The sequence below is a fragment of the Bombina bombina genome, chromosome 1 (assembly GCF_027579735.1).
Source record: "Bombina bombina isolate aBomBom1 chromosome 1, aBomBom1.pri, whole genome shotgun sequence".
In the NCBI taxonomy this organism is placed as follows: domain Eukaryota; kingdom Metazoa; phylum Chordata; class Amphibia; order Anura; family Bombinatoridae; genus Bombina; species Bombina bombina.
Window position 1 is genome coordinate 1487829649 of NC_069499.1, and position 12678 is coordinate 1487842326.

Sequence of the window (12678 nt, forward strand, 5' to 3'; positions counted from 1 at the left end):
ATGACCAGCTAGCTCCCAGTAGTGCAAAGAATACCAAGAGAATGAAGCAAAATTGGTGATAGAAGTAAAGTGGAAATAGTTTGAATTTATTTGCTCTCTCTGAATCATGTAAATTTGACTTTACAATCCCATTAATATAATACTTGATAAAATTGTATAAATTGCAACATCCAGGTCCAATTTTATATGGGTTGACCCCCTCACCAGGCTTTATTGAACAGTAGCTATTTTTTCTTAAACATTTTAGAACATATTTATCAAGAGAAATCAGAATACAGATGTAAAATAACACATACCTTATGGCTGATACATACCTGTACAATTCCAACTGAGAAAGCAAAAGGTGGGAAAATACTTAGAAGCACTTCAAAAGCTTTGGGGAAGCCTCTCATTATAAGCAGGAGACTCAGAACAGTCATGAGGAGAGTGATACAAAATCCAGTAATTGCAGTCACTCTGGGATTTCTCAACAGTGCACTCAGCATGAAGGTGATAGATAGCTCGGAAAAGATTTAAATGTCAATATGATTACTCTGGGTAATATGTTTTTATAGTGTATGTTATCAAATGCATAGTATCACATTTAACATTTGTCTCTTTTTGATTGCTCAAGGGATGTGTTCTAATCTATATCTGACCGTTTTCTACACATTGACAGTGTTATAATTTTCAGTATAACTTTTTCTGTACTCAAATATCCAACTTTCAGCGCCGGACTGGTAAATCAGACTGGCCCTGGAAATTTTTGAAGACTGACCCTGGTTATTATATTATTATCAGGTATTTGTAGAGCGCCAACAGATTCAGCAGGGCTATAAGCATAGGCGGTATACAAGGTAACATTTACAGGGATCAAATGGGTAGAGGGCCCTGCCGAGAGTTGCACTGTTGTAGTCGGCTCATATGAGGGTGATCTACAAACAGCTGGGCTCATAGGCTTACATGCTAAGGGGTTCAAGGGGATAGCAATGGAGTTAGCTTTCAAAACTAGGGCAGAGTCTTGTGGAGCGAGGCAGAGAGCTCCACAAGATGGGAGCCAGTCTGGAGAAGTCTTGTAAATGGGAATGTGAGGAGGTATCAAGAGAGAAGGAGAGTAGGAGATCTTGAGCAGGCGAAGGGGTCGAGAGGGAGAGTATCTGGAGACTTGGTCTGAGATGTAGTGGGGAACAGTACAGTTGAGGGCTATGTATGTCACAGTGAGAATTTTGTGTTTAAGTCTGGAGGCAAAAGGAAGCCAGGGAAGGGATTGGCAGAAAGGTGCAGCAGATGAAGAGCGACGTGTAAGAAAGATGAGCCTGGCAGAGGTATTCATTATGGATTGTAAAGGAGGTAGGCGGCAGCTAGGGAGGCCAGAGAGGATGGAGTTGCAGTAGTCGAGGTAGGAAAGGATGAGAGAGTGGATTAAAATCTCAGTTGTGTCTTGTGCAAGGAAATGTCTAATTTTAAAGATTTTTTTAAGGTGGAAGCGGCAGGCTTTAGCCAAGGACCGAATGTGAGGAGTGAAAGAAAGATCTGAGTCAAATGTGACCCATAGACATTGGGCATGTGGGGAAGGGGTAATGATGGAGTTAACGACAGTTATAGAGAAGTTGGGGTGGAGATTTTTGAAGAAGGGGGGAAAATAAGGAGCTCAGTTTTGGAGAGATTTAGCTTAAGGTAGTGAGAGGACATCTAAGATGAGATATGAGAAAGAAAGTTAGTTACAAGAGTTTGCAAAGAAGAAGATTGGTCTGGTGCAGAGAGGTAGATTTGGGTGTCATTGGCATACAAATTATATTGAAACCCGTGGGACTTTATTAAGGAACCTAATGATGACATGCAAATTGAGAAGAGAAGGGGACAGAGCCTTGCGGTACCCCAACAGAAAGTGGTAACGGGGTAGAGGATGCCACAGAGAAGGCTACACTAAAGGTACGGTTAGGCAGATAGGAAGAGAACCATGAGAGAGCTGTGTTGCAAATGCCGAAGGATTGAAGGGTTTGGAGCAAAAGAGGATGGTCAACAGTATCAAAGGCTGCAGACAGATTAAGGAGAATAAGCAGAGGTTCCCCCCTGTCCCAGCCAACACCCCCCCCCCCCCCAGCACTACTAACAAACTGATTACCGGTCTTATTTTGTACTCGTGCCAGGGCCGGGCTCCAGGCAGTTTGGCTCCCTCTTTCCTCCCTGTCATGCCACAGGGCATACACATAACCCCCTCTCTCTGTAGCACGGTGCTGATTTTAATAGGAGTGGTCGGCCTTCTTTTTTTTTTTTTTTTTTTTTTTTTTTTTTATTGAGAGTTAAAAAAAAATTACAGAACATCTAGGTTGCTCACTTTAACGTATAGAGCATATGATTGAAGCAAGTATACAACAGTGGACATACATAAACATCATTGGCGACAGCCAACATATAGATCTATCAAAATACAATAATAGGACAGTTATCTAATATTTAGGGGACAAATCCCTACGTGTATGTCAAGACAATATTAAGACAATATACATGAACATTATTGGCTTTAGTGAACATATTAATATGTCAAAGTACAATAATAAGCCACTCATCTAATAACTAAGAGCAAACCTTTACCTCTCTCTCCTTTTTGTCCTCAAAGGTAGCATAGGCCGCTTACGGACCTCAGTTATCTCATCTGACTGAATTGAGGGTTATTATTTAACAAAGGCCACTTTTGGGCCTGTAAGTACTGGTAAGATGCTACTGCTGAACCAGGTATCCCCTGGAGTATGCAAAGATAAAGATAAAGCGTACCCCTATTAAAACTCAGTGGCTACAAACGTACCACATGTATAGAACATAGTCAATAGGTGCTAGCGGAAGGGCTACACGAGGGCCTAGAACAACAGCAGCATACTTCTATATGATAATAGGGCCACTTTTGAGCCCTATGAATATGCTCTCAAGCAGAGAGCTAGAAATTCACAAAAATCAAAAGTAGCTATTAGAGGAGAATACAGATGCAGAACTTAGTCTCAAAGCTAGCGCTCAAAACACATATTAAGCAAGCCCCCGTGAACCAGTAATAAACCTATGGATAAACAGTATATATATTCATACCGGGTAATGTGGGTTCTAACATAAAAGTTGAGGCCTCCTCAAGGAAAAAAGTAATGGGTCGTGCTACATTCTCCGGGCTCTATATGTAGCTATGTTAATTGAAGGGTCTATAGCAAACCCCGGCAACGTAAAGTACACCCCAACTGCACCATCCCGGCCGCAGACAGTACACCAAGGCCACTTTAAAACTAATAAAAGAAATAGCTATGGGGTAGAAAGACCCAGCAAATTTAGTTAAGTCATAAGATGACCGCAGAAAACTAAGGCATAAGCCTCATGTTAACCCACAGCCCTAATCCCAGCGCGGTAACAAGTGTATCAGAGCTAGCTAAAACATAATACTAATCTCAGGAGCTCAAATACATGACAGTCAATGTTTGCAGACAAGAAGGCCCCTTCTACCAACTCAGAAATTATCAGGCTACAATATTACAGTATAACAAGGCTCACATATTGAACATAGTGAAAAATAGGCAGGAACAGAAAATAATATCATAAAACTGGCAGACTTAAACTATGCTGGAGAGCAAAATCTGTGAACTGTTAGGGGAGAACAGAATATACATTCGATATTAGTGAAGTACATTTAGAGAGACATAGGCATTCCATGTAACTTCATACATCAGGCTCATCAAGCAATCATCATTCTAAGTTTAGGAAGCTATATCATATCAAGTCAGTCTCCCACACATATGACACACCGCTCCAGTGATAGAATAGTTAGCCCACTCCTGTCCTGCTGCAGCTCTCAAGATCATGATCCCTTTCAATGTTATTGGCATCTGGGCAGTGTTCAAATGCTTCAAGCATATCGTGTTTCCCAACTGATATGCCGAATCTCCAGATTTCCAGCCGCAGCAGGGTCTGTATGTTGAGCCGCATGCACCGATCATCACAAAACAGCGGCACTGCTCCACTATTCCTCGGGATGCTGCTTGCCAGCACAGTAATCAGATGCCTTTCCGTGTGCGCTCCCCCCTGTGAGTCCTCGCTATCTCCCTCCCGAGAGTCGGCAGCAACTCCCCAGACAGAGTCCAGAGGGAAAGGTAAGGAGCTGAAATAGGGACTCGCCGGTGTACTAACATCAGGAAGTTGGGTGATGTTTAATTTCTCTGCGTCGCCCAAACAAGCCACCTCCACACTCAACTCCGTATAAGCCTCAGGTACATCCCCTGCATGGGTGCGCTCCATGTTATATAATAGACGATCCAGCCTGTCACAAATTATGCGCTCAAAATCGAGCATCAGGTTCCGAAACGTCAAGTATGTCTCCTCCATGTTTAAGCAGCTTATTCCTGAAACTGCATTACAGTAGGCAGCCACAGCTACCTACTGGGGGGTTAGAGCGGAGGCGTAGGCCCCCAGGTAGTCTCCGGTATATTAGAGCTGCATAGAAAGTCAGTAAATGGCTTGGTCGAAGCAGGTTTCATTCACAAATCAGAATCTGGGTTCCCAGATCCTGTGTTGCTCCAATTACTGCTGCTTTGAATAAAAAATCTCACATGCTTGGAGCAGCTCAAAATATTGCGACCTAAGATGGCCGCTGCCCGGAAGTCCCCCCGTCGGCCTTCTTTTTAACATGTGAACGCTGTGCACTCAAATCAGCAGGTTGCTCCATGAATGGGCTCCCTCACAGCTACAGTGTTGTCCCCAGACCCCAGCAGGACATCCCACTGGAATATATTCTGGTATCCTGGGAGGCCAATCTAGCCCTGCCAAACTTTGTCACTGTTTATGACACTCAGTAAAAACTTCTTTATTACAATGGCACAACAATTTAAAGGGACATTAAACACTCTGAGATGGTAATATAAAATGATAAATTGTATATAATAAAACAACTCTGCAATATACTTTCATTATTTATTTTGTCCTCTTTGCCTGTTATTCCATTCTGAAATTGTGAGCTTTTCAGTTCCTGTTAGAAATGGAAGTGCAGAACACTGTTAAATCCAGCACAACCATTGGCTGCACACTCTAGTGACCTATTTATAACTGACCCTAATTGGCCACAGCAGAGAAGGTAACACAAGTTACAACATGGCAGCTCCCAGTGTTTTATAGACACTAAAACTTTACACTTATTTTGTCACTTTTTAAACAACTAATGAAACTTTAAAAAATACATCTACATGTTACTCATGGACTAATCTTTTCTTTTAATGCATCATTCTATCTAGCAAGTATTTAGTGTTTAATGTCCCTTTAAGTAAATCATTTAATTTTTCTGGAGTTTTTACACATTTTGGAGTCTTGTTCAATCCTTTCGAAAAAAATTAAATAAATGATTTATTTTCTTTTGTGATGCAGATAGAACATACAGTTTTAAACAACTATCCAGTTTACTTTGATTATCAAAATTGCTTAATTCTCTTGTTATCCTTTGTTGAAAAAACAACAATGTTCTACTGGGAGCTAGCTGAACACATCCGGGGAGCCAATAACAAGAGGCATATATGTTGAGTCACCAATAAGCAGCTAGCTCCCAGTAGTGCCTACACTTGAGCCTTACTAGGAATAATTTTTAACAAAGGATAATAAGCGAATTAAGCAAATGATATAATAGAAGTAAATTGAAAAATCGTTTAAAATTGCATATTCTCTCTGAATCATAAAGTTTAATTTTGACTTTACTGTACCTTTCATGGTGATTTTGTGTGAGGTGAATGTGTAACAATTATCACATTATTTTACGCAGGCATTCTACCACAAAGGAGATACAAAGCTTGGCTAGCTATAGATCAATGATGTTTGGAGGTATTGGGGAAAATTTGCTTGTGGTTGATAAAAGGGAAAGTTAACATAAATATAAAAGTTTTGTACAAGTATATATAGAGGTGAATAAATGCACAATTTAGTTTAATTAATTTTCCATATATACAGTAAACTGAGCGCTTGTTACCACATGTGAGATATAAGAATTATTGAGGGCTTGAATGAATCTTTATAAGAAATTTGAACACTAGTAAAGAAAATATAACACTTGGAATTGGTGAGTACAACAATATCTGAATAAAGAGATGAAATTGACCTAATTCAATTCTGTTATCTATTTTGTTTGAGTCTCTTTGGCCTCTATTTAACAACGTCTGGCGGACCTGATCCGACAGTGCGGATCAGGTCCGCCAGACCTCGCTGAATACGGAGAGCAATATGCTCGCCGTATTCAGCATTGCACCAGCAGCTCACAAGAGCTGCTGGTGCAACGCCGCCCCCTGCAGACTCGCGGCCAATGGGCCACCAGCAGGGGGGTGTCAATCAACCCTATCGTACTCGGACTCGCCAGAAACACGGACCGTCAAGCTCCTTTCGGAGCTTGATAGATAGGCCCCCATGTATCCTTTTGTTGAAAAGCATACCTAGATAGGCTCACGAGCAGCAGTGCACTGCTGGGAGCTAGCTGTTGATTGGTGGCTGCACATATATTTAATAAAGTGCAAGTAGTCTGTGCTGTAGAAAATGATACTAAAACAAAACAGTATAATAAAAGGGATCCCTACATCCCTTTAAACACAACAAAATGCACAGAGTACTCCAGAAGGACAAAAATACATATGCATTGCACATATATGCCTCTTGCCATGTGTGTTCAGCTAGTTCCCAGTAGTGCATTGTTGATCCCTCAACAAAGGATACGAATAGAATGAAACAAAATTTGATCATAGAACTAAATTGCAAAGTTGTTTAAATTGTATCCTCAATCTGATCAATGAAAGAAAAATATGGAGTTTCATATCCCTTAAATAAAATGCTAATATTTTTAACTTGAAGGACTGCAATTAGACATTCATGTAGAGGGCTTACTTGTACATTATATAAAGCTATTAAACTTTTTCTATTTGTATTCTTTATTTATAAAGCATTAACATATTAGGAAGGACTGTAACCTTAAAGGGACACTGAACCCATTTTTTTTTGTGTGATTCAGATAGAGCATGACATTTTAAGCAACTTTCTAATTTACTCCTATTATCAAATTTTCTTCATTCTCTTGGTATCTTTATTTAAAATGCAAGAATGTAAGTTTAGATGCTGGCCCATTTTTGGTGAACAACCTGGGTTGTTCTTGCTGATTGGTGGATAAATTCATCCACCAATAAAAAGTGTTCTCCAGAGTACTGAACCAAAAAAAAAAAGCTTAGATGCATTCTTTTTCAAATAAAGATAGCAAGAGAACGAAGACAAATTGATAATAGGAGTAAATTAGAAAGTTGCTTAAAATTGCATGCTCTATCTGAATCACAAAAGAAAAATTTTGGGTTCAGTGTCCCTTTAAGTATAGCTTTTTGGAGTAAAGTTATCAAAATAAATTTACACAAATCTTGCCTTTTGAGTCACTGTAAGCTATAAACCATTTGTACATAGAATATCAAAAGGACCAGTGGTGAGCTTGTGAGCTTAAATTCTAAATGAAGTACATGATGAAGTTGAGGGAGAGGGAGCAGACACAGTCTAGACAAAGTAAGTTGTGTTCAACAGATATGTTTTTAAGAAACGATTGATGCTTTGGAGACTAAACAAAGTCTGACAAGTTCTATATAACAGGTGCAGTTCTAGAAAAGTCTTGCAGATGAGATAGTGAGGAAGTCATGAGAAAGGAGAAATAAGTCATGGGCAGAGCAGAGAGGACTGGTTGGAAACTATTTGCAAGGGCATACATTTTGGGCTTTGTATGCAAGGGCCAAAGTTTTTAATTGTATTCTTGAGGCTAAGGGAAGGGAATGGAAGTATTAGCAGAGAGGTGCAGCAGATGTGGAATGATGCTTAAGGAAGATGAGCCTGGCAGAGGCATTCATGGTGGATGCAGTCATGATGCAGTAGCTTGGGTGAACAAAGAGAATAGAGTTGCAGTTCTCAAAGCAGGAAATAATGTTAGTGGATAAGTATCCTTGTTGTGTCTTGAGTGAAGAAGTGATGAATGTTAGAGATTTTTTTTTTTTAGTGGAAGCAGCAGGAGTTGGCTAAGGATGTAATGTAGGGATCAAAAGAGAGTTCTGAGTCAAATATTATGCCAATACCCCTGAGGTGATCACAGAGTTATCCACAGTAAGTGAGATTTAAGGATGTTCAGCTTTAGGTAGGGAGAAGCCACCCAGGATGAGATACTACATTGGCAGTTAGTGACACAAGTCCACAGGGAAGAGGAAAGGTGTGGTGCAAAAAGGTAGATTTGGGTATCATCAGCATAAAGATGATACTGAAACCCACAGGACTTGATTCAGGAGCCTAGAGATGATGCGTAAACTAAAAAAATGATGGAGGCTTAGAACTGAGCCTTGTGGTACCCCAACAGAGAATGTTAGAGGGGAGGAGGTAGAGATAGAGAAGGATACACTGAATGTACGGTTATTAAAGTAGGAAGAAAGCCACAGTAGAGCAGAGTCACTACTACTCAAGGATTGAAGGGGTTAGAGCAGCAGTGGAGGGTCAACAGTATCAAAAGCTGTAGATAGGTCGAGCAATGAGCATTGACTTTTAGACTTGGTAGTAAGCAGGTCATTTGTCACCTTGGTAATTACAGTATCAGTGTTGGGGATGAAAGACAGATTGCAAAGAGTGAAGAAATGGTTAGATAAGAGAAAGTGTGATAAACTTTAATAAACAATTCACTCTCAAGAAGTTTAGAGACAAGCAGAAGAATAGAGACTGGGCAATAGTTGGAAGGGGATGTTGGATCAAGTGAGGGTTTCTTAAGAATGGATGTATTTAGTGTTTAGGGTATTATAGAAATGTACCTGTTTTAAGGTAGAGATTGAATATATGTGTAAGGATGGGTGTAATAGAGGGGGAAAGGGATGGTAGCAGGTGTGAGGATCAAGGGGACAGGTAGTAAGATTGGAAGAAGAGAGGAGAGCAGGAAACTCCTCCTTAGTAACAGAAGCAAATGTGCTGGTTTTTTCAGAAGGCTGAGCTGGAAAGTTTGCAGTGATTTATGAGGATTGGATATTGTTGGGGTATGAGGTTATTTCATGTCGGATTGAATCAATTTTAGTTTTGAAATGAATAGAGAAGTCTTGTGCTGTGAGAGAAGTGGTAATAGGAGATTATTAAAAGTGGGTAAAAGACCCTTAGGATTGTAGAATATAGACAAAATTATAAAGTCGTTTTGCTTGGAGAGGTCAAAGGCAAAGGAGCAAGAGAGTAGCAAAAACGTGAGTGCAAGAAGTCAGCAGAGAAGTGAGATTTCCTCCAGTGCTGTTCTGCGGTGCAGGTACATTTTTGCAAGTAGCATGTAAGCTTTTATGCCATGCTGGGGGTGCTTTTGTAGGGTACAAGCTATGGAAGGAGGTGTTATTTTGTCAAGGGCAGAGGTTATTATGGAAATATACATAGAAATAGATTCCTCTGGGGAGGAAAGGGAGGAGATTGTAGAAAGAAGGGAATTTAGGGTGTTAGAGAGAGAGTAGTTCTGTGTCTATGGTGTATATTTGAAGGGTTAGGTGGTGGGTGTATAATCAGTGTAGTGATGCTGCGTGTTAAGAGATAGTGGTCTATTGTGAGAAGCCAAAGGAAGAAGTTATCTTTGAAAGCAGGAAACTCCAGAAATGCTTGGGTTATCAACAAAGTCACCAAGAATGAGGGCAGATATGTAGCAGGAGAGTAAGTAATGAAGCCACCATTAAAAGTATCTGTAGTTCTTACTCTCATTCCTTGTCATAGCTTTAAAATAACCTTGTCATGAATTAGATGAGAAGGATAACAAAATGTTTTACCCTCATATGTTTGTTCATATGAGCTAGCCATATAGGTTGAGAAATTATAGAAAAGGAAACTACCTTGCATGACATGATGATTGTGATCAGATCTGTAAACTATAGAGTATTAAATCTAACACATTAGTTAATACTGCCAAAGAAAATAGCCCCAAAAAGTGTAACTTAAAGCTTGTTTTTTTTTTACTAAATATCTCTCTTATTTTCACAATACAGCCATTTATTTTGCTTGACGATTAAATGCAGACAAAGTTTATCCTTTGTTTAAATCGATTTACAGCACATTTAGAAATAAAAAAATAAATAAATAAAACTTACTGATGATATCCCGTAAAGGAAAAACAGGAACATTATTACGCCATATGAGCTTTCCAGAAACATAAAATATCGTGTTACAAGTGTCATCAGATTTGCCAATATCAACACATAACCAGAATACAGCAAACCCCAAGATAACCTGAAAACATAATATGTATCAAATTAAAGAAGATAAGCAGCTAAAGCAACGTCTGAAGTAGTATGCATATTAAACGTTTTAATATTTATATAGGTTTATTTCTTATTTGCGATGTGGGGGGACGGCGGTTTAGGGGTTAATAGGTTTATTTAGATGCAGTTGCGATGCAGGGGGGTGGCGTCTTAGGGGTTAAAAGTGTAGTTTATGGATGTTAGTGTACTTTGTAATATAGTTTTGATGTGAAACTTTTTTATTTTGCAAAACACATAACTTCTCGTTGCGCTAAATGCCATTTCGCTCCCCGGAAAGCCATACCGGGCGACTTGTAATATCAAGTAGGTGATCATTCCGCATGCAAAGATCATATCGCACCATACCGCGCAACTTGTAATCTTGGTCTATGTGTTTGTGTAAATATGCATGCACACACATACTGTACATACATTTATAGACATATAAACACACACACATACATATATATATATATATATATATATATATATACATACACACTTTTGAGCCCTTTTCCAGTTAAATATCTTAAAATTAAAATTAAAAAAAAAAATGTTTAATGTGTTTTGAATAGAAATAATCTAAAATAAGTTCTTGAATTAATATTTTTTTTAATAAAATTAACAAAACTACTATTTTTCCCCGCCTGTAAGTCAAAATCTAAATTTGCTCTTGTCTTGTTAGCAGGACTGAAGACCTCGCTTAAATATATCTATACCTGTATATTTTCATATAGAACATAGGTATAGATATAAATTCTACAAAAAAATACACACATATATATATATACCGTATATTTGTATATAAAGACAAAAAGAATAATGTCTTTTAAGTGAAGAACATATAAATTTAAAGTATTCATAATGCACAGTTGGCTTTAATGCAATTGACTTAGCCTTTCTTTAGCGCGTCCCATAGAAATCTAGCATGGTTACTATATCCGAAGTCCTGAAGTTAGTGCACTAGAGCTTTTTTGCTCGCGCTCTAATTTGGCCTCGCTAATTTTTTACCTTGAACGCAGTTAGTCCTCAAGACCGATAAAAAATTAGCGTGCCAATTGTTATTCTGGCCAACATTTTTAAGTTGAATTAATTTAACAAATGTTTAAGCTTTATAGATGAGTACACATATCTAGGTTTTCCTTAGGAACTCAATAGTTTCTAGTATAGTGGAATCTGTGTATTTCTCCTATGCACGTAGAACCATATTATTACTGGTGAATCAGTATCAAAGCTGGGATATTTGATGGCAAACATAAAACAAAGACATTCTCCTGGTGTAAAAAGAACATTCCAGTCAAAACTTAAATGCATATAGATGAATTACATCTTTAAATAGAGACATATTCGCAATTTACATGAATTAGCGAAAATGCTTCTTGTAAAATTTAGCACTGTTCTGGTGTTAACATTTTTATCTGCATGTGCATGTGAACATAGCTAGATATTCTCAGTGCACCAGCATTTTAAAATTCTACAGCTGCTCAGAGCGCCAGTGGGACTTGTATCATGTCAGCAATTAACAAATTGTGTCATTACCAGATGATACCAACCATCTTAGGCTCTCTGAGCAAGTGCTGTGTTTAAAATGCTGGTGCACGGTGCATACTAAAATACACTTTTGAGACAGCTGTAACGTTTATTAGAAGCATTTTTGCCAATACATGTATACAACAAAAATGCTTCCATTCAAAGCTGAAATGCATCCATGTGGATTCCAATTTTGGCTTCAACATCTCTTTAAGGTATCATAGTCTATAAGAGCATCCTACTAAATTCTCTTGTCTCTGAATCACACATTGGGCTAGATTTATTAAGTAGAGGATGCTGCTTTATATGCCCATTGTTTCCGTCTCGCCAGAAACGAAAGTTTAGAAGCAGTGGTCTTGATGATATGATCGGGATGATTGACACCCCCTGCTAGCGGCCGACATTGCACAATGTTTTTCGCAGTTGGGGTTGTGCAGGTATTACAAAAAAATGTATTTTTCACGCATGTTAACCTGTGTAATCCAAACAGCCAAATCACAGTTCACATATTCCCCCATAGCAGTCAATGGAGAAAACAAAAAGTAAACCCCCCACAAAAACCCTAATCTGTTGCACAAAGCCCATGACATATTTTTTTCGAAAAGTGTACATGAAAATGTGAATATGTCATATTGCTAGAATGTGTTTGTAACAGAATATGTTCTGTTTATTTCTAAATAAATATTTCTCTATATATGGGATGATTTTTGTACAGATATATCTATTTATAGCGAGATATGTATATGAATATATATATATATATATATATATATATATATATGTCTAGATATGTCAAGATCTATATGTGAATATCGCTTTGAAAATCCCTCTGAGATATTGTTTAATGTGCATAAGATTGTAATGTGATTTTTTTTATTATCTCCATAGTTAAATCTATCTCTATACA

General features: G+C 38.4%; 1 protein-coding gene across 1 annotated transcript in view; it reads right to left on the reverse strand.

The window, feature by feature from the left end:
• The window catches only part of LOC128653786 (ABC-type organic anion transporter ABCA8), a 405751-nt gene that overhangs the window by 363450 nt on the left and 29623 nt on the right, over nucleotides 1–12678 (reverse strand). The window contains exons 7-8 of the mRNA XM_053707294.1: nucleotides 10092–10230; nucleotides 315–500 (exon numbers count right to left, since the gene is read on the reverse strand). Coding sequence (XP_053563269.1) covers nucleotides 315–500; nucleotides 10092–10230 — 325 coding nt within the window. The remainder of the gene's footprint in view (nucleotides 1–314; nucleotides 501–10091; nucleotides 10231–12678) is intronic.